Here is a 22,733-nt window from a genome sequence, read left to right as displayed (position 1 = left end):
AATAAACTCTCTCTCTGAACTCACTCTATTCTCTCAGCCCGCGTTCGCGCGTCCCTTTCGCTTCGAAGGGAATTATGCCTTCAACAGGGACCCGTAGGGCAATGGGCGGGAAGGAGGGAAATATGGAGAGGGGCAGTGGCTGTTCGTTGAGGAGGCGTTGCTAGGATACCGAGTGACGCGCAAGAACCGTGGGGGGGGAGGTGAGGAGGGAGCAGCTCCTGCCGACATTTTAGGTGGAAAGGAGGGCTGCAAAGGCGGCGAAAGGGTGGGCGCCTGGCAGGGAGAGGGGAGGCTGCATCCACACTGGGGAAATAACCCGGTTTGGTCCCGCTTTAAGTCTTCCTGGCTCAAGGCTATGGAATTCTGGGAGTTGGAGTTTGTTGTGGGGCTCTCAGTGTGGATGCAGCCCAAGGATATGTTTTGTGATGCTTTGTTTTGTTCTTCTTCTTCTTCTTGTGTGCCTCCAAGTCATTTTTGACTCATGGAGACCCAAAGGCCAATCTATGATAGGGTTTTCTTGGCAAGATTTGTTCTTCTGAGGCTGAGAGAGTGTGACTGGCCCAAAGGTCACCGCAGTGGGTTTTTGTGCTCCATACCCTGGTCTCCAGAGTTGTCGTCCAACATTCAAACCACTACGCTCTTTGCAATGGTTGCCAAGCTTTGGAGCTCCAGAGGCTGGATGGCCATCTGTCAATGGGGATGCTTTGATTGAGAGTTCCTGCATGGCAGAATGGGGTTGGACTGGATCAGGGCCCTTCTTGGGGTCTCTTCCAACCCTTCTATGATTCCATGGACTTCAGCTTCCAGAATTCCTGACTGTTGGCTAAGCTTGGTGGGGCTTATGGGAGTTGAAGTCCAAAACACCTGGAGGACCAATGTATGGGAACCAGTTGTTGTGCAGAGACATGATTTACATTAAGGACATGTACTGTAATATCTTGTTTGTTCTTTTAAACTGGTGTTGTGTCTTTAACCAACATTTTGTCCCTGTTGGTGTGTTGTTGTTCCCCTCTTCGATCCATGGGGACAGTTGGGTAAGAAGTAAACAAATGAGGCTGTTATTAGTGTTAGTATTACATCAAGAGAGGCAGCGTGGCATAGTGGTTTGTGTGGTGGACTAATAAGGCTGCTGCCACACCGCAGAATTAATGCAGTTTGAGACCACTTTAACTGTCATGACTCCGTCCTAAGGAAGCCTGGGATTTGTGGTTTTGTGAGGCACCAGAGGTCTCTGACAGAGAAAGCTAAATATCTCACGGATCTACAAATCCCAGATTAAAGCAGTCCCAGTTAAAGCAGTATCAAACTCCATTAATTCTGTAGCATAGATGCATATATGGAGCAAAAAATCCAAAGATGCATGCTGGATTCAGGTAAGGAAGATGTACTGGGGCTCATATTAGAAACACAACGGATAATAGAGTGCACCAGGGAACTCCAATAGATATATAGATATAGATATATATGCATGTGCTTCATTGACTGTAGCAAAGCTTTGGACTGCATAGGTCACAGAAAGCTATGGAATGCTTTCAAAGAAAATGGGATTACCACTACATTTGGCTGTCCTGATACGTAACCTGTGTGCAGGACAAAAGGCTGCTGTCAGAACTGAGTATGGAGAAACAAAATGGTTCCCAATAGGAAAAGGAGTCCGCCAAGGCAAGACTCAGTGGCAGCTAACAACAAGATGGACTCTACAACTCTGGAGATCAGGGTTCAATTCCCCCCTTGTCCATGGAAACCCACCCACTGAGTGACATTGGGCAAATCACATACTCTCAGCCTCCGAAAACGTTTACCATAGGGTTGCTATAAGTCAGAAACAACTTGAAACCACACAATAACAACAACAACTCTTCTTATCAAAAAGTCATGGAATAAACAGAATCCACACAGAAAAAATCCATCAAAGAAACCGCTATCCTATTCCAGTGACTTTGCAGGAGGGAAAAAACCCACTTACACTTTATATTATTTTAACGTTCTAAAAATGTAAATAGCTTTTATGGATGCTGCCATGCTGTATCAACAAAACAGTTGCTGTACACACAGTCTCAGCAGTGAGCTCAGGTTTGGGCTGAAAGTCTGCAAAATCCTTGTCATGACTGAATGCTGAAGTATTATGGAACACGAAACCAAAATGGAAAGTTTTTAAGAGTCAGGGTTAATTAGTTCTAATATAGTTTAGAATAGTAACAGTCAGCTTTTACATTTGCCATTCGTTATTTTCTTGCTAGGAGATGCCAAAGTTCTGCAGTATAATTTTGTAAGTGAGAAGACATGGAGATACTCATCAGACAGCAGTTGTCAGATGCTGAGAGATACCAAGGTAAATGACAATATAAACTACTAGGAAACTTACCTGGATTTGCCCAGGTTGATGTTCATTATTTCATTTAATATTTGAATGATATATTAAATATATGATAGCCCTAAAACCTTTAAAATGTGTTTTGTACCAAATTCCATACAAAATAGACCAAACTGTGATTGTCTGGGGGATGGGAGTGAAGTTTGTTGCTTGGTTTTGAACTTATGGAAATATGCAGGAATATTACTGTGCCTGGGCTAACTTAGAAAAATGCATGTATCATATACATAGCCTGAAAAACCCACCAAAAACTATGCATGCATCACTTTGGAATTGTGTGCCTTGGTTTCAGGGACTTTTTTCCAGAAAAAGAAACTGAAGTGACACAACATGTCTCTTCCTCCCTTGCATGTAAAGGTGAAAGGCTTTCTTTCCCTCAGCATGTACTGTAGTATGGAAGGACTCTGGAGATGGCCAGTTTTGATGCCTAGACTAGGAAGATAATGTAAACATATAATTAGGAATGCTATTCGGGTGAAAGTAACCCCAACACATATGTAATGTAAAGTAACCTGGCGCCTGCTATATTGGAATGTATGAGTGCTGAGCACTGGGTCCCATTCTGTTCAGGTTATGATCTATCACAATGTGGGACAGAAATGCATCTCTTTCAGTAAAGTTGGATCCTTGATTCACCAGCATGGCCTTCTAACTTCTCCTGCAGTTACTAGGGAAGACAGTTTTCCTTCAGTAACAAAAGAAGTTGATGAGTTGGGTCCCAAAGCTTCCCCTGGTCTCCATTTGGTCTCATTAGATAAAAACAGACAGCTGACTCTGATCCAGTGCATAGATTTGTACAGCATAACAGTCTCTTTAAATTACAGTACAGATTACAGCCAAAATGGCTAATACTGATTACTTGCAATTTACTTCTCAACCTGGCATATGTCTGATCATTTACTTCAGGGGTAGGCAACATGCCTCCTGTAAACTGCATGTGGACCACCATCCATTTTCATGGCCTCATGAACTCCTCTCTTAAAAGTTCTAAACAATAACTGAATTCCAGAAAGTGTGACTTTCTCATAAAACAAGGTACATCCCTCCTCTTTGTTTTTCTAAAAGTGTAATTAAAACCTTTTTTAAATCTGAAAGTGACTGCTGGTTTCAATTTCCACCTTTTTGGTATTGGTGTGGTGTTTCATGTGTGTGTGTGTATTCAGCCCACAACAGGTCTCAGCAAGAAATTGGCCCCAGACTCATAGAGGCTGTCCACCCCAATTTACATATTAAAAAGCAATATAAATGATTATTTTCATGTGTTCATATAGTTGAATACAAAATGTTATTTTCCACTTAATTTAAATGTTCTTTTAAAGATATCGACTCTTTGAAGGGTGCCTACAAGTTGATCAAATCAGCCAATGAAGGAAAATCAGCCCTTGATTCCTCAGAACATTTCTCTTCCGACTTGTACGTGTTGTGTGCAGAGCAGGCTCATAAGGTAACAATTATGTTTTATTGGTGATAGCAATTTTTTAGCTAGGCTTTTATCATCTTAATAAAAACCTGAAATATGTTTAATTTTAGATGGGTTTTCCAGAAATGAGCAAGGACTGTCTACAAATGTATTTTAAAGAAAAACTTCCTGTGAACCAGTTTTTGGGCAGAGCGTACTTGTGCCAGAGCCAATTACATACACCTGTGTCTACTGATAATTTGGTGAGCATGTCCTCTGGGTTTTAACATTGTTGATTTAAAAGCCATATCTTTTGGGCCGATGGTAAATAAAATGTAAAATTGTGTGATATAGCACACACTGTTCTCTGGACAGTAAGTTAAGTTAACTTAAGGAAGTACATAAAAAGAGTGTTTCTTGTCTCCTCCTCCCCTACTGGAGGCACCTGTGCCCTCCAGAATCTTCTCTGGAAGCCCTCCTAACAGTTTTGCATTGGGTACAAAAACTGTGCTGGGAGTTGAATGGTATGAGAATAACCTACTCTATACTGCCTCAACAATGCAGTCTTATAGATGTGCACTCAGAACATGTAGACTCCATTTATTTCAGTGCACCTTAATCCCAAATTCATTTGTGTATGATTGAAGTTTCAATTATCTTGCGATAAGAACAAGTTTCATAAGTCATTAAAATTAGTATGAAGAGAAAGGATTTGGTTTTCTGCAATACTTCCCTGCTCTGCGGGGGGGGGGGGGGGGATTTTCTACCATAGGAGCTCCATATTTGAAAGTTAGCATATTATTGAATAGGATTGCTTTTCTACTCAGTATCTATGTCAGTCAGAGCACAGTCAGAGTACATATGTGGATCTCTTCTTGCTGTATCAAAGAAGATGTATACAAATCATCTCCCTCCCATTCAAATGAGAAGGAAAATTATTTGGGATACACACATGCTGTATGTGCCCATTGCTCTTCCTACATCTGCAGTAAAAATCTATGGAGCATGGGGTTATGGCTGAATATGCAAATCTCTTTTGGTAGTGATATTAGAAATCTAAGAGACATGTTAAGTTAAAGATAGATGTGTTAAGTTAAAGATAGATAGTGTAAAAAAAAAACAACTAGAAGGGTGGAGTTTATAGATCCTGATATATGGGCATTTGTCAAGAGTTGTGAGGGGGCTTCATTTGTCTCCAGAGGGGAACATGGAGGGCCATAAGCCCCCTGCCATTTTTTGTCTCCAAATCCCCCTAATTCTTCAACTCCACAGTTTTGAAGGGTCCTTGGATCTTTTAGGACCTTTTAAAGAGAAACTGAACAAGTGATTTCTTGTTCACCACCTGTTTTAAATAAAGACCTCTCTTGAGACTAAAGAATTGTGGGGAACAAAAGAATGGCAAAATTGCCTCCCATGTCTCTCAAGGGGCATTTTGAGGGAAAATGTATCTAGAAAAAAATTCACATGGGGGTATGTGCTGTGGAGCTCTGTGGGGGAGTCTCAGAATGGCATTGGATGCTATATATGGGCATAGATCAGATTTTTCCTTCCCTGCCTCTTTGAATAAAATTAGGTCTTTGCCTCCTTCCAAAGTCAAATATTTTCATTACATTTTAGGAAGAATTTGAAAAATTCATCATACACTTGCTGAAAGCAATAAACTTTGCAGAGGGTGATACAAGGTAAGGCTTTTATAACTCATTTGTCTTCTCACCATTCTCTTAAGAATCATCTTCATCATTGGATTCTGATATAATTCTGAAATTGTGCTTAGCTAGATAAATAAAAAAATCATAGCAGAGAAATGAATAATAATTTTATTAGATTTTTAATACATTGAGCAGAGTTGGATATCAAGATATCTTCTATTCTTGTACAGTTGTCCCTCCATATTCGCTAGGGCTAGGGGAACAAGATTCCTGTGAATATGGAAAAACCGCAAATAACAAAAACATTGTTTTTACCTGAGAGGACACTTCTCTAGGAATCTCTAGGTCCTCCAGTGCAACTCTGTGATCAATGTCCAACATACACTGACCATAGAATGGCACTGGAGTAGCTACAAATGGTCTTTCAGTGCAACTTTTAGTTAAAGTTGACCACAGAGTTGCACTGGAGGACCTAGATAGTCCTAGAGAGAACATATTAATGAAATCCGTGAATAATCAAATCTGCAAATATCAAAGCCGCAAATATGGAGGGATGACTGTACATAGCAAAGCAACCAAGAGCACTTAATGCATTAAAAATATGATCATTCTATCAGAACATCATACCACAATATGTTTGTTACTCTTTGTTTCAATGGTGGCCCATGCTTTTGGATACAAATGTGTGGTAAGAGGCAGGACTTCTGTCATGTGAAAATGTTTAAAAAATACAGAAAATACAGCAAACCACCAGTAGTAAACCAACAACATGTAATGCCTGGAGAGTTAATATTTTCCATAACTGATCCCAACCCAGAGCCTTCATGAGTTACCACTACTCTTAAAATATCTTTATCCTTCATTTATTTTGTTATAATGCTTATTCCTAGCTGCCTTAGAGCTCTGTCAGTAGAAAAATAAGATGTAAATACACTACTTTAAATAAATAAATAAATAAATAAGCCATTATTTGATTTTTAGATCACACATAAGTGGTGTATGGAGCTGGCAAAACAGGATTATGGACAAACCAATTCAGTCAATAGTAAATCATCAAAAATGTGAGGGAGTTTTATATTACAGTACATTGATACTAATGCTAAACTTGTATCTGTACAGCTCCACAAGCCTTGGAATGATTTTGGTCCAAAACACATTGCAAAAATAATCCATTTTGGGACTCCTTTACGTGCACTGTTGCAGTGCTAGGAAGTTTATTGTGGCACCAGAGGTCTCTGACAGAGGAGGCCGAATATCTCACAAAAATACAGTTCCCAGAATTTCCTAGCACTGAGCCAGGGCATTTAAAGCGGTTTCAAACTGGATTATTTCTGCAGTGTATTTTGGATCTTTGTCTCTATTTTTATAATCCAGGAAACAAATATATGTACAGTATAGAAAACACAAGCTGTAATATGGGCCTGATGGACATAGGTTCTGTTGTTCCTTTCAGGTTCTCCTGGGCCACAGACTATCTTCCCTATATACTTTTGGTTCCTTTACGTCAAGCTGGTAACTCACAAATCTGTATACCAAGTTAATGGGGAAAGTCTTGATAGGATAACATTCTGGACTGGTGTTTTGTATGCTTCTATTTATAGATACTGATATATCAGTGTTCTCTTTTTCTTTCAGATACTATTTTTTGATATATAATGCTTCTGTTATCTATTGGAGAAATATAAGGCCATTTTTAAAACCTGGGTTCCGCCACTTTCTTATCCCAAGCCTCAGACAAATTGTGCTTGCACTGAAGCATCCAGCTGAGGAAGATAAAGACTGGACAGCAGAACTCATGATGTGCGTTAAGTAGATGTTGTGGGAAAGGGAAGGGTCAGTCTGAGGCATCCGCTTGTCATGTTTTCTTCTATTGATTATGCATTTTATGTGTTCTTTTTCCTTAGTCAATAGAAAAGTTGACATTACCTATCTGATGTATGATGCAAATATGCCCTAAGAATGTTACACAACTAACATTATCTGATGGAAATTCTTAAGCATGGCAATGTCTGCAAGTTTAAAAACTCTCATGTCTTTGAGAGTTTCCCCATTCCAGTAACAATAAATAGTTATAGATAAGTCAGTGGGATCAACAATGTACAAAAGGTATTTGGATTCCAACCTACTTTAGCATTTTATACAAAAAACATTATACACCATTACTGTACATATAACGTATTTACGGCAGTCATAGGACTACAGCAGTGCAATAATCATGAGTTGTGAATCACTGGTAAGAATTACAGATCATAGTACATGGTACCTGAGCAGCCTATGTTGTTGTTAGCTGCCGTCGAGTCGGTTCCAACTCATGGCGACTTTGTGGATGAGACGTCTCCAAGAATCTCTATCCTCCACTGCCTTGTCCAGATCCTGCAGGCTCCTGCCCATAACCCCCTGATTGAGTCTATCCATTTCGTTTGTGGTCTTCCTCTCTTTTGTCTACCCTCTATCTTTCCTAGCATTATTGTTTTTTCTAGTGATCTGTGCCTTCTCATTATCTGGTCAAAGTATGATAGTCTAAGTTGATCATCTTAGCTTCCAAGGAGAGCCCTGGCCTGATCTATTCAAGAACCCATTTGTTTGTTTTCTTGGTATCCTGTCCATGGTATCCTAAGTAAACTTCTCCAGCACCACATTTCAAATGAGTTGATTTTCTTTCTGTTTGATCCTAGATATAGGAATTCTTTAACTACAGTGGATCCTCGATTTACGCAAGGGATCCATTCTGGACCCCTCCGTGGAAAAGAAATACTGTGGGGCCTCATGTCCTGTTGTTTTCAATGGCAGTACATGTTAAGGAAAAAGCAACATGGGACATACAGTGAATGAAATAAAACTTGTATGTGAGAGTCAGGATGACTCAGCAGAAGCAAATTAAGAGTCACACAGGTGTAGAAGGTAATGGAATTAGCAAGTCCTGAATGCCAAGGACAGAAATGCAAAGTGAATAATTGAACACACCTGAAAATTGTTAAGTGGTCAAGGCTGAGATGATGAAATCATTAATTCTGGGTAGAAACAAGAGAACCAATGAAAGTGGATGTACACGCCCACTGGGTGGAAACTGACAAGAGTGGGTGGTATGATCCAAGGACTATAATAATGGCTATGATTCCTAATGTATTTTGTGGGTAGTAGTGGATAGTAGTGAGGAGTTGTATTGGATAGTTTTGGAGCTATATATAGTAGAATAAAGGAGATCTTTTATATAAGACTACTGAGTTGTCTGGTGTCTTGAGTGAAGATACAAGAGCCAGCTGGATCCTGAAGAAGTGGGAAGACTTCTGTGGAACCAAGAGTGAGAAGGCTTGGAGAGTTTGTCAGGGTCTTCAGCCTATTCTCTGTAACTCTGCTGCTTTAGAGCAAAGCTTTAACCACTAGCCAAAACTGGTCAGCGCCGGTGTGTAACAAGGTGGTGAGTTCGAGCCAGAGGTGAAGAGCAACAACTCCCATCATCCCTGACAGTACATTCCTGCGCATACGCCATTCATTTAACAGGGGCTCACCATCCACATGACATCCAATCCACATATGGTGTGGGTGCGCTCTATTTCAATTTCCTTGTTGTCTAGATTGAATTCATATATTCTGTGATCATTATTTTTGTTTTCTTTATGTTCAGCATCAGACCTGCCTTTGCACTTTCATCTCTGGCCTTTCTTATTAACTGTTCCAATTCCTGAATGTCTTCTGCTAATATTATGATGTTTTCCACATTTCTTAGGTTGTTAATGTTGCTTTCTCCTATCTTCACTCCTCCTTTTTCTGATTCTAATTCTGCTTTTCTTATTATGTTTTCAGCATGTAAGTTAAACAAGTAAGGTGATAGGATGCAGTCTTGCCTGATCCCTTTTCTTATGGGGAACCACTCTGTCTGTTCTGACGGTGGCCTCCTGTCCTTGGTACAGATTCCTCATCAGGACTATCAGATGTAATGGCACACCCATGTCTTTGAGTGCATTCCATAGTTTTTTTTTAGATCAATACAATCAAATATTTTCTGTAGTCTATGAAACATGCTGATTCTTTTTTGAAATTCTTTGGTTGCCCTCCATTAGCCATTGCATGTTTGCAATGTGGTCCCTAGTGCCCCTTCCTTTTCTGAATCCTGCTTGCACCTCAGGAATTTCTCTCTCCATGTATGGTTAGAGTCTATGCTGCAGAATTCCGAGCATTATTTGCTTGTATGTGAGATTAGTGCCATTGTCCTATAGTTGATGCAGTCTTTTGTATCTCCTTTCTTGTGGATTGGTACGTATATCTAACATTTCCAGTCTATTGGCCACCACTTTGTTTTCCATATTTGTTGGCATGTTTCAGTTAGCACTAAAGTTGCATCTCTCTGTAGGCACTGTAGCAGTTCAACTGGGATATTATCTGTTTCCAGTGATTTATTTTTCCCCCCATTTCCTGTGTACAGTGGGCACTTCCCTTACGTGGGGGATCTGTTCCAGATCCTACTGCATAAGGGGAAATCCACGTATGCTCGCACCCCAGTGCACACACTATTTCTTTAATTGTTGTGCGGCTTCAGTGTAAGCTGGAACCTGCATATGGTGCACCTGCATATGATCCAGGCGCACTGTACAACACCACATTTCACAATTGCACAAGAAGGTTAGACACAATGGTTACACATCACAACTGTGATTTTTTTTGTCATTGCATCCATTACAGAGAAAATACCTTTGTCAGTAATGTGCATGTGTCAGTAATGGCAGGACTTTTTAGTTTTAAGACTGCCTGTCTTGATGTCTCAGACAAGCTGGCTATTCATCTAGACTTAGCCCCAGGTGTGATAACAAATAGATTCACATTTAATATCTTCTATGACAGGCCATTTCAGGTGAAAAGAAACATAGAGAAAAGCAGAGCACTTTTCTTTCTTGCGATGGCAGGTGGAGCAATCCACTACAAATGGGTTTATCCTTGCATTCCATCAAAACTGAATGTGGTGACTGATGCATGATCAATCCAAACACAGCAAGCAAATTTCTATCTGATTTAAACCATGATCCAGAGAATTTCTTTAGGCATATTTTACAGATTCCTTGTGGGAATCAAGATATTTTCTTTATATGAACAGCAGCTTCCTGGACTTCATTTACATCCAAAATCACTTGTAGTTCTCTTCCTCTCCATGATTCTATGCAGGAGCTTATAAGGAGAAAAAAAACCCAAGAAAGTTCCAATGGGCACATTGATTGTTGAGTAGTTTTCTGGATTATGGCCATAATGTGAGCAGGAGATACAGGTGGTGTGTAGGGGAAATTATTTTGTTTTTAATAGCTTAGCTATTCATGCAGATCTAAATGTAAAATTCATAATTATGAATGTTAAGAATATTTATTATATTAGGCTATATTTATGCAATTCCATTTTATCTGCCTAAGAACTAGCAATAAAATTGGCTGAAGCTCTTTTTGATTATTGATGATAATTAGTCAGCCTTAGACTAAGTGACAGCATTGCTTCCTCTCTGTCTTTGAGGCAAAACAGACAGTCAAAATAAGCAAGTTGCCAGCTGGCTTCGAGGCTGGACATTTAGACGGCCCACGCCTTGAAGCCAGCTGGAAAGCATACCAAAGCCATACTACAGGGAGAAAAGCCGCTTCTGGAAAGTGCAAACCTTCACATATATGTATAAATGCACCGACGCCAGGGCGGCTCTAAAAGGGCGTTCTTTCCAAACCCTAACCCTAATTGTGCATGTAAACACCCAGTTACAGGAGTGCATTTAAAAGGGACAGAGTTGCCATACTCAAGCAGTGGGGGTGGCAATGTCCAAAAGAGAAACCATGACATTTCTCACAGAGATGAATACAACATACACAAAAGAGAAAGTCAAAGGGGGGAAGGGGGGGCATGATTGTACCTTACTGGCATCTGCATGGGCACACCTCTACTGTCCTAGTGAAGCGCTGCACATGCAAATGTGTGCAGGTTCACAGGGACATCCATCAAATGGCATCGTGGTTACTGGCGATTCGCTCCTGCAAAGATAACATCAATTAGAGGGATGGTGGGGGGAACAATACAAAAAAAGGTAGCCAGTAGCGCAGCTTAAAGCCATGCCATGCGGTTAAGACATGCGCATTCCAGCAGACTTGGAAGCAGGCAGTATGGTTGGTGGGGTTTCAATGTGGCTTTGGAAAAAGTAGATTCAAGCCACTTTTTCCTGCCTGTCTGTTTCGCCACTTTGTCTCAATGATCCAAAACATACTGGAGAAATAATCCAGTTTGACTGCTTTAACTGCCCTGGATCAGTGCTAGGGGATTCTGGGATCTGTAGTTTTGTGGAACATTAGCCTTCTCTGCAAGCGATCTCTGGTGCCACAAACTATGGGCCCACACAGACAGGCCAAAATAAAGCTGCTTCGAGTTGCTTTGGAGGTATGCTGTTTAAATGATGCATGCGTACTAAGAGGCCAGAAGCTGTGTCAAAGCTGTGGTCTAGTCCTTAGTACTGGAGCGTGGCTTTGGTGTGGCTTCTGGCCTCTTAGGACACATGCATCATTTAAACAGCATACCTCCAAAGTGACCCAAAGCAGCTTTATTTTGGCCTGTCTTTACGGGCCCAATAATTCTGAGCCAGGACAGTTAAAATGGTTTCAAACTGGATTATTTCTGCAGTTTTGGACCTATGTCAGCAGATCTTACTGATTTTGGTTTTATTGCAGGTGACTGTAACACATTATATATATTCAAATGGAAAATTGATTTTTGAAAATCTGTTTTTCTTTTCTCCCATGTGCTATAGTAGTCTTGCTTGCTTTTTCTCTAAACGCACCTGCTCTACTGGATACTTGGTCCATGTCAGTTTTCATTTAGCTAAACAAATCGAACATGTTGGTCTTTTACTGCCAATCTGATTACTAAATCTTTCAAATGAATCTACTGCAGGGCATGGTATTGTTGGGGAAATCAAGATGATGATCTTTTCTTCTGTGATGTTAGTGATGGCTCTTCACAGACTAAAAACAATTCCTCTGGGGAACTAAAGAATAATAGAAATGAAAATGGCCAAAAAGTTCCAGCCAATCAAATGCTGGTTCATATTTTCTAGACTTAATGCAGTCTTCATTCAGCTTTCATTTCAACATTGATTGAACAGTGGTTAGATTTTACAATTGATTATTTATATAGTATTATTCTGAAACACCATCAAGTCTTAGATTCAAGAAGCAAGGTGAAGTATTGAGGGAACCTGAGATTAAAAAACAAGTGCACCAGAATTATTTGTTTGCTTCCTTGCTGAATCACCCTGCTCCAATTGATATTATCTGTAGACACTATGGTTTGCCTGCAAACTTGTTGAAGAAAAGTGTTTGAAGCTTTCATGATTTTGTTCTTGTCTTCAGAACAATTACATAACTAGGTGCAAATCTAGCAAGGCTTTGGGGACAAAAATCATGCAGTAATGGTTAAGTGTCGTCAGCTTTCTGCATCTAGTGGGCACATTTGGAGATCTACAAGCTTTGGCCACCATCACAAAAGGGTTGTATTTTTATAATGGACAAGTAAGTTGTCCAAGAAACTTTGTACACTGCAGAGGGTGAATTTGGGCCTCAAATGCAGAACCACACATTTCAGCAATATTGATGATGCTAAGAAAAACATGGAAAATATACATGCACATGAATTAGGAAAGAAACACATATACAACATCATGTTCCTCCATGGAGGAAAAACATACCATGACAACAAGCAAAACTTCCTTCAGTCATTCATCACTACTTTCCCCACCCACCTTCCCATCTGCCCCAGCCCTCCAAGCTTACCAGGCATCAGTGGGGTTCCTTTTGCCTTCTTTCAAATGTAATTTCATATGGATGCCTGAGGCATACTAAAAAGTAAACCCCCAGCCTCTTGCTTCTCCATTTGTTGGGCCCAGAAGCATTATGGGAAAAGGAAAGGAAGAGGGTAGGACAGCGTTTTTCCCTCAAGACCATCCAAAGTCAACATTTGCACATTTTATTTTTGAAAAATAAAAATGAGCAATCAAGGAAGGGGGGTCTTGTTGAGAAAGGTATTCAGTTGGGAGGACTCCAGTTATATAGTTGTCATACAATTGACTTAAAATTTACAGACCAGGGGATGGCTTGAAGAATGGTCTGATAAATTGTTCATATGCACACAATTTCCCCCAAAGTGATATAGTGAAGTCCTTTATTGAGAAGGGCAGTTAAAGACTGGTTCTTGGAGTTGTCTCGTTCATAGGATTGCCAGAAGCTGAAGTTAACTTGATGACAAATAACATCAGATATTTCAAACACTGATTTATCTGTATTTGTTTTTTTTAAAGACAGTGGATTTATGTGGAAAAGCATCATAGCTAGTTTTATGATCTAAGTATAGTACCTTACGTTTCTCCCTGTGGAAATTCATTCTGTTAGTTTTTGCCCACCTTACTAATAGCAATAGCAAGTACATTTCTATATCACTTATCAGCGCACTTAAGCACTCCCTAAGCGGTTTACAGTGTGTAAGCTAATTGCCCCCAACAAGCTGAGTACTCATTTTAGCAGCCTCAGAATGATGCCAGACTGAGTCAACTCTGAGCCCCTGGCTAGTACTGAACTCAAGTACAGTTATTTAACCGCTGCACCACCAGGGCTTTCTCATCTATTGAGGTCATTTTGAATTTTGATCCTCTCTTCTGGAGTATTAGCTACTCCTCCTAATTTTGTATCATCTGCAAATTTAATAAGCAAGCCCTCTATTCTTTCATACAAGTCTTTGAGATCGATGTTGAATAGCACTGGGCCCAGAACAGAACCCTATGGCACGCCACTGGTCACTTTTCTCCAGGATGAAGAGGAGCTATTGCTGAGCACCCCTTGAGTTTGGTTGATCAACTAGTTTATTTATTTTTATTTATTTCATTTCTATGCTGTCTTTCTCCCCGGAGGGACCCAAGGTGGCTCACAGACAAAATATTTAAAATCTATAAACAATATAAAACCACATAAAATATACAAAAGTTAAAAACATAACTAAAACCCACCTGCTCTGTAAAAACCACCCTGCTATGAATTATATACCAAATGCTTGCCTACATAAAAATGTTTTTACTTGCCAGTGAAAGGCTGGCAGGGAGGGGTCCAGCCTAGTCTGTCATGGAAGGGCGTTCCAAAGGGTGGGAGCAGCCACCGAGTAGGCTCTCACATGTGTACTCACCAAGCGAGCCTCAGATGGTGGTGGGATCTTCAGGAGAAAGCCTTCTCCTGAAGATCTTAGGGCTCTGGCTGGTTCATATGGGGAGATACAGGGGCTGTACATATGAGCTGCTCAATGCCATCCTTTTCTGCCCTGGATAGAGGCTGTGGCAACCAGACACCGCGGCCTCCAGAAGGAGCAACAGGTCGGAACAAAGTGCCGGTCTCTACAGCCCCACAGTCTCTCAAATAGTCTGGACCTCAGCTGTATAGGGCTTTATAGGACATGGCCAGCACTTTGAATTGCGCCCAGAAATGAATCAGTAACCAGTGAAGTTGTTTCAACAAGGAAGTTATATGCTCCCTGTAACTGGCCCCAGTCAGCACTCTAGCTGTGGCAACACCCACTGGAGTTTCCAAACAATTTCCAAAAGCAGCCTCATGTAGAGGAGTCCAAATGCGATGTGAGCAAGGCATGGGTCACCATAGCCAGATCGTAACCAGTTACAAATCCACCTAACAGTTGCATTGTCTAGCCCACATTTTACTAGCTTGTTTCCAAGGGGGACCTTGTCAAAGCCCTTACTGAAATCAAGATATACTATATCCACAGCATTACCTTCACCTATCAATCTGGTAATTTAATAAAGAAAAGAGATCAGATTAGTCTGGCATGACTTATTTTGGAGAAACCCATGTTGACTTTTTGTGATTATGGTATTCACTTTCAAATGTTCACAGACTCTGTTTAATGATCTAATCTAGAATCTTTCCTGGTATTGATATCAGGCTAACTGGGCAGTAATTGTTTGGGTTCTCTTTTTTTGCCCCTTTTGAAGATGGGGATAACATTTGTTCTTCTCCAGTCCACTGGGACTTCTGTTCTCCAGGAATTTTCAAAGATTATTGCCAGTGGCTCTGTGATCTGCTGTATGTTCCTCAGGTTTAGCACCTTTTCCTTTTGTGAGAAGACTGAGGCAAAGTAGGTGTTGAGTAGTTTTACCTTTTCTCTGTCCCCTGTTAGCATTTTGCTGTCTTCATGCAGTGGCCCTACCATTTCCTTCTTCTTTCTTTTGCTACGGACATACCCCCAAAAGCTGTTTTTTATGGTTGTTAACATGTTAGCATATTCTTAACACTTTGTGTATATGTATGCCAATAACTAGATTCCAGCCATTGTTTTTTTAAAAAACAAACAAACATGTAAATATATGCAGTTAAATTTCTTATTCTTATTCTTATCATACACTTAAGATTCCTTTAATATGGTGATAGTTCAAAATGGGCCTGGGATGCAATAGATAAAGCAAAAAACAAAAACAAAAAACAACCCAATATTTTTGTACATATGATTAATACTAGTCTTTTATAAAATAATGCCTTTCTGTAGCTTTCCAATTAGATGTAATGATACAGTAATATTTGTCATTTATGAACACCTTGCAAAATTGTGTTATGCATATTATTTTGTTTGCCTTACAGAGAATTGCTTGAATGCTTCATGGATGCTTCCAGGCTTGAAGAAGCTGTAGATTTTTCATCTACTGCAGCAGCATTCATTAAAGAAAATGTTCCAGGGAAATATAAACAACTATTTTCTCTAATGGTAACTCTCAAATAATTAATTTACAACTTGTTTCCATTTTGATGCTGACAGATTTCTACATTCATCTCACCTGAGGCCACCCTAGCAAATATAATTTATTTCTCATAATAAAATTGCTGTGTGCTGGCAGTAAAGTAGAAAATAAATTGCAATAGACTTATAAGCTAAACAGTAAACTCAGAGGTTCACCAATGGGAATTCAATAGTGTATTGTGCCAAGGTAGAAGATGCAAAAAAACTTTACAATCTAACACTAGTGTCAGGCCACCTCTTGACAAAATATGGTAACCATTTATCCTAAGGGGTGTTTGTGGGTATTTATAAAGATATGAGTAAAACACACACAGGGTGGCAGCTTACAAGACAGGACTACTCAATAGAAAGCATCCTTGTCAATGCAATCATCTAACATGTTAAAAAAAGTTTCAACATTATAGATTTAGGGGTAACCATTTTGGCCATGTAGTAAAATTCAACAAAATCCAAAATGACATTTCATGGTAATCTCTTTTTTAGGCCAACCAAAAGGCTCAAGATATGTTGTGCAAGTTTTCAATGCTTATTGTTTTCTTCATCATGCAAAGTTATTTAAAATTATACAGAAGAAGAAAAGTATAGGGGTTAGAGTCATTGGCCTGCATCTCATTTGAGATCTTTGTTTAAGATGGTATTTAAGGTCATGAGGGAGGGTGGATACAGGTAGAAGCCCTACCCCTTCTTAGCCTTGCAGGGGCTGAAGACAAAGGGAATGAAAGCAATGTAATAACATTTCTGTCCCCCTTAGCAGCATGAAAGTACCTCCCTTTCAGATCATACAATTATAGTAATAATTATAGCAGAAAGATCATTGCAGTCTCAAAACCCCAGTTATTTTTACTTGTGGATTTGAACAAAGTATGACAACATGATGCTATTAAACTGTATTTATTATACTTGCTAAAATGAAAATAAGTAGGAAACTGATATTGGCTAAATCAGACATAATAGACTGTTTGAAGAGGGTATGGAACATTTTGTATATGGGGAACTTGACAAATTTGGTAATATTCTTGGCAAATAGGGAAGGGTATGAAGAGGCCAGGGTGGCAGTGCTATATCCACTCATCTGAAAGTACCTTGAAAGTGTCACAGAATTCAGTGAGACATCATTCTGAATAATCCAGTAACATCAAAAATCCACCAAACAGTGATAGCTTTCCTGGGCCAGCTCCACTGGCTTATTCATCTGGCAAGGTGTAAAAACCATACAGGAGGGGAAAAATGGAAGATGTTAGTCATATTTCTGAATAGGTAGCCATATGCTTGTACTTTTAATCAAAGTAAAAGCCATAGGATTATTTGTTTTACAGCAGGTTGTTCTTCAGTGGAAAACTGGTTCAGTTTAAAATAAAGTGGGCACACTTCAGAGATTGAAGGGCAATGCTGTCCCATTTTGGGCTCATCTGAAAGGCTTCACAGTACTATTGTGGCTATCATTTTAGGCAAACAGAAGCAATGTTACATTACTCATTATCATTTTTTCAGGGCATAATGATGCTGTTTCAAGTTGCCCCCCTAGCAGCATTTTTGAATATTTTAAAACCAGGGTATGTTTTTTAAACAAAGAAAGAAAGAAACAGTTTTTGGTTTTTTGTTGTTTTTAAATGTTGTACCTGGGTCTTTTGCAGTTTTCCAGTGGTAATTCCAAGGCCCCATGAACCCTGTCCTAAGGCAGAATTAGCCCTATCCCTGACATCAAAAGTGACTCTGTAACTTGCCCTCTTGTTTTTTAAAGTTTAGTTGTGGATATAGTAAATTTAGATTAACCCAGCATTCTTCAAAGGTTTGTAGAATCATAGAGCTTAAAGTCAAAAATTATTTAAAGTTCTCTTATTGTTTGGTGCTGTCCTTTGTCCTTTTGTGTATTACATACATGAGATACACAGCTAGTATAACTCATTAAATGCTGGTAAAGACATAGCAGGAGTGGGGGGAAGCATGCTAAGTCTGATAACTAAAGTTGATGTATTACATCGATATGTGGAAGTATTGCATATACATATGTGCATGATCCTAGTAATATTGGTGAATTTTGCCTCCTATTTCTCCCATTCTGTTCTGTTTCTTATTCTTAGTTCCTTCTGCATGATCAGTCATACAATAATGAGGAATGTGCCTTGCATAACTTTTCATGAAATTCAAGATGAAATATGTACCTGACTTCCCACAGCTGTAACATTAATAAAGCTGAAAGAAGAAAGCAAACTAGATCATGTATTATATGCTTTTCAAAGGTACCTTTGAGAAAAACAGCACAGCAGTGGTCTTAAAGTATAGCACTAATTTAAAAATTGTTATTGAGCTGTATCTCTCAAATGTGCCACCATTCATTCTTTAATAATCATATGCTAGAAGAGTATTCCTCTATACCTGCAGTCTGCAGGAAAGGAAAGCTGACAATAATAGGGCTAAGAAAAAGGACTGATTACATTGTAGGTATAAAACTATATTTTGAGATGGGCAAAGTAAGTAGAAAAGAGATGGAATTAATTATATTGTGGAAAAGAAAACCTTATAGACAGTGTAGCACAGCAGACAGGTGTTATCTGCCTTTCAACAACTCACTTTTTGACAACTCACTGTTTTGACGCTTTCAAATTACAGACAAGTTCCATTAATTTGACCAGGGATCCACTGTTTCATCAATTCTTGACTACAAAAAGAGCAAACTCCTCATCAAATTAATATAACTTGTTTGTAGTGTATTATTTGGCTTTTGCATGCATTCAGATGTGATATATAATGCATTATTTATGTTTTTTACGAACCAAAATGCATTTGCAAGCTTTAAAATACCTAGGTTCTACGTTCCAACAGATTCCACTGTTCCTAACCCATCAGATAAGTGAGGGCTTTCTGTATTTATACAGCTTCTTTAATGTTTATTTCCCATCATCACAATCCAGACTAACATAACACTCCCCATTTTAGAGCACAGGTGGGCAAAGTGCAGCCTGTGAGTTACCTATGGCCCCCAGGGCTGCTTGACATCAGGGGTCCAAATACTTTTTTTTGGTTCTAAAATGCCCTTTAATGCCTTCTAGGGAGTGTGGAGGGCATTTCCACCACACTTGGAGGCTACCTAGGCCCCCTGGGGGAGGTTAAAGTTGCAGAAATCTTTTAAAATGGCACGGAGGTGGCTAAAAATATGGTGATAATCCTCCCATGTCTATTAGAGAGTGTTTGAAGGGATGGGGGGAAACGATTGCATTATTCTGCGGTATCAAGTGCAGTTAAGGGGGCCATCAACCTTCCATCCTCTAAGGGCTAATGTAGCCCCTCACCCCAGCTTTTCACAGTTGCCCACACCTTCTTAGCAGAATGTGCCATTCATGGTTTGGCATGGAAGAAAAATCCACTACTAATGGGTTCCTCTGTGTGCCAAACTGATTGTGCAGGAGGTCAGGAAATGTGACAAAATTAGGATGCTGTTGAGGATTACATGCAGGAATCCTCAGTACAAGAAGGTGACACAGATGTAGAATCAAATTATTCAGTGCATAACCTTTCAAACATTTACTACATAAAAAGCGTAATAAAAACACTAGGATTAGATCAACTACTAGAAAATTAAGAAGCAGACACTCAAAACAGATTAGCATCAGTTATAAGGAAGAAATCAGTTTAAGGTGCAAACATACCTTTTCCAGAGTTATTCAAGGAACTAATAAATACAGATCGGAATACACTACTAAATACAAGATGTCTACAAAGACACTTAAATAAATTATACTCTTTTCAGAAACATTTAGAATTCTCAAAGGTACCACTAATTGCAGCTCTAGTGTTGGGAACAATGGTCGTTTGCAAGGGAGACACCCCATTGAAAGAGGTGGATGAGCATAGGGCAGAATATGCCTTAAGAAAAGGGCATGAATTGAATTCATTAGGCATTGGAGCATCCATAGTTACTTCACTGTTTGCCAAAGCAGCAATTCTCTGGATGCAAGAATTACAAACACTTAAGGAAGTGGATATAGGTACATTACAAAAACCACTAGACAGAGTAAGGAAAGTATTAGAATACATAGCTGATGCAGGAAATGATACAGTTGCTTTTATGGATAGATGAATTAATGCAACAACAATAGCCAGAAGGTCTTTATGGTTAAGACATTGGGATACTGACCAAAAGTCCTGAAATAATTTAGCATTTGTACCATTTAAAGGGGAACGGTTATTTAGAGACATAGCATTGGAGAAGGTGTTAGTAAAAAACACTAACAAGAAACAGGTTATGCCAACACTCCAAAAGAAAAAAAAATCAAATAAGATTTTTTTCAAGGTTACACTTCCTATTGAGATGAAAGAGGATCACAGAGATTCAGTGGGTACAGCTGCCAATATCAACAATGGCCAAGATCACAACCTCAAAATGTAAAAACAGAAATGTATGGAAAACAACAACTCCAAGGAGGTGGATCAAATCAGAGAATAGGCAGAACTCAGTATTGACACAGCAACAGTACCGGCGGGAGGTTGTCTGCTACTCTTTGGGGCCTTATGGAAGGAAATAACAACAGTTCAGTGGGTGTTACAAAACCTACATCAAGAATAAAAGATAATTTTCAACGAGACATCAAAGAGCCATTACATAAAGTCACTGGTACCAAAAGTGAAAGAGAAACAAATAGCAGTCTAGTTAGAGATTCTTATGTTTATTAAGAGGGATAGAAAATATACCTCAGAATCAACATTATTCAGGAATATACTCAACATTTTTCATAGTTCCAAAACCAAATGAAACCTACCATCCTATTTTGAATCTGAAATATCTCAAGGGTTACATGAGGTATTACAAATTCAAAACTGAAACATTGCAAATAATAAAGGAAAACCTAGAAGTAGGGGACTGGATGGCCTCAGTAGATCTGAAGGAGGCACATCGGCATGTGCCCATGACAACAAGCAACAAGAAATATCTAAGATTCCAATAAAAAGAAAAGCATTGCCAGTTCACAGCTCTTGCTTTTGGACTAGCTTCGGCACCTCAAGTGTTTACAAAACTTTTAATTCCAGTAATTGCATATTTGATAAGAAAGGGAATACAATACTAAGAGGCTATACAGACCACTCCTAAGGAGTGGTGGGATGCCGCCCTTTTCCTGGCCGGATCAGGGCAGCAGCCTTTGGAGGGCGCCATAGCCATGGTGGCACAGCTATATGGTGCCCTTTCGGCTCTGCATCATGATGCCCTGGGGGTGGAGTCAGGGCATGCATCATCAGGACGCTGCACCCTGACTCCACCCACAGGCCAGCGTTTCAGTCTGGTCTGTATAGGGCCTTAGGAAGCTTGTCTAGAGTTTTGTACATATATTTAAACTTTTGTATTAGTGCTGGAGTGATTCTATTTAGGATTGAGAATTGGAACTTTTTAAATACTGATCTGCTTCATTTGTACATGACATACAGATACAGCTGTGAAGATGTGAGGCACTGATATCCTATATGAATTTAAAACTAGTAAAATATTAGGAAAGATCTGAATAGTTTTTTGTGGCTTTTTCAGGCTATGCGGCCATGTTCCAGAAGAGTTTCTTCCTGACATTTTGCCAGCATCTGTGGCTGGCATCTTCAGAGATGCCAGTCACAGATGCTGGTGAAACGTCAGGAAGAAACTCTTCTGGAACATGGCCGCATAGCCCGAAAAAGCCACAAAAAATATGGATGCCGGACATGAAAGCCTTCGACTTCACAAAAATCTGACTCTTTCTCAGATTTCTGTTAGCCAGTGGTAACAAGTTTAACTACTGAGACAGCTGTTCTACTTGTTTATAGGTAAGTCACAAACTGGTGGACATTTCACAGATAGAAGATGAACTTGAAAGCTCTCCCATCCTGAACATTATTTATAAAATCCAAACGATCAAGCTGTAAGTATTAGTTACTGTAGACAAGGTTTAAAAGTGAGCTCAGATTTAGGGAGACATGAGTAGAAGACTAAGGGTTCTTAGCACAGTTTAATGCATACAGAAGTACAAAATAAGGTCTTGCAAGATTACTCCTCCACTGTCTCTGGAATCACATATACTTGTCAGCATCTGTTGCAGTTCATTTGTTACACAGGTGATGCTCCAGAGTGCTTCCTACTTGATAATAGGTGCACAGATGGGTGGTGCACTGCTGTGGCCACCTAGAGTAGAGCTGTTTTCTCAGAGACATTCCTTATCACTTCCGAATGAAATTTGGCATCTCACTCTTGCTAAAAACTTAATTGTGGCTTATAATGTAACCTTTTTCTTCTTGACAGATGCCTTTGAGGGATGTCTTAGGCCATATGCAACTCAAAGTGGGTAGTCCATGGACTGGTTGGTGCTGGTCATGAACTCATGGCCTTTGATCCATGAAGAGTCCGGGAAAGAAAGAAATAGTTGTAGCCAATGGGGACAAATATGTTGCCAGTCCCTGGCAGATTGGGGGGGGGGGGGGGGATTCCAGTGCCCCACTTGAGATAGCATGAAAATCAATGTCCTAGAGGAAGAGAAAATTAACCTTGATTTATTTT

General features: G+C 39.6%; 1 protein-coding gene across 2 annotated transcripts in view; it reads left to right on the top strand.

The window, feature by feature from the left end:
- The first annotated feature begins 215 nt into the window (after positions 1 to 215).
- Positions 216 to 22,733, top strand: part of CFAP46 (cilia and flagella associated protein 46) — a 131,864-nt gene continuing 109,346 nt past the window's right edge. For both annotated transcript variants that reach the window (XM_089510221.1, XM_089510220.1), the window contains exons 1-8: positions 216 to 265; positions 2,241 to 2,332; positions 3,694 to 3,818; positions 3,905 to 4,036; positions 5,391 to 5,455; positions 7,058 to 7,222; positions 16,066 to 16,189; positions 22,007 to 22,101. In XM_089510221.1, coding sequence (XP_089366347.1) covers positions 2,284 to 2,332; positions 3,694 to 3,818; positions 3,905 to 4,036; positions 5,391 to 5,455; positions 7,058 to 7,222; positions 16,066 to 16,189; positions 22,007 to 22,101 — 755 coding nt within the window. In that variant the 5' untranslated portion in view covers positions 216 to 265; positions 2,241 to 2,283. The remainder of the gene's footprint in view (positions 266 to 2,240; positions 2,333 to 3,693; positions 3,819 to 3,904; positions 4,037 to 5,390; positions 5,456 to 7,057; positions 7,223 to 16,065; positions 16,190 to 22,006; positions 22,102 to 22,733) is intronic.

Source organism: Sceloporus occidentalis, unplaced genomic scaffold (assembly GCF_023333645.1).
Source record: "Sceloporus occidentalis isolate IW3139 unplaced genomic scaffold, rSceOcc1.0.p SCAF_2, whole genome shotgun sequence".
In the NCBI taxonomy this organism is placed as follows: domain Eukaryota; kingdom Metazoa; phylum Chordata; class Lepidosauria; order Squamata; family Phrynosomatidae; genus Sceloporus; species Sceloporus occidentalis.
Note: the sequence above shows the minus strand (reverse complement) of the source record. Positions and strands in the feature narration are given on the sequence as shown.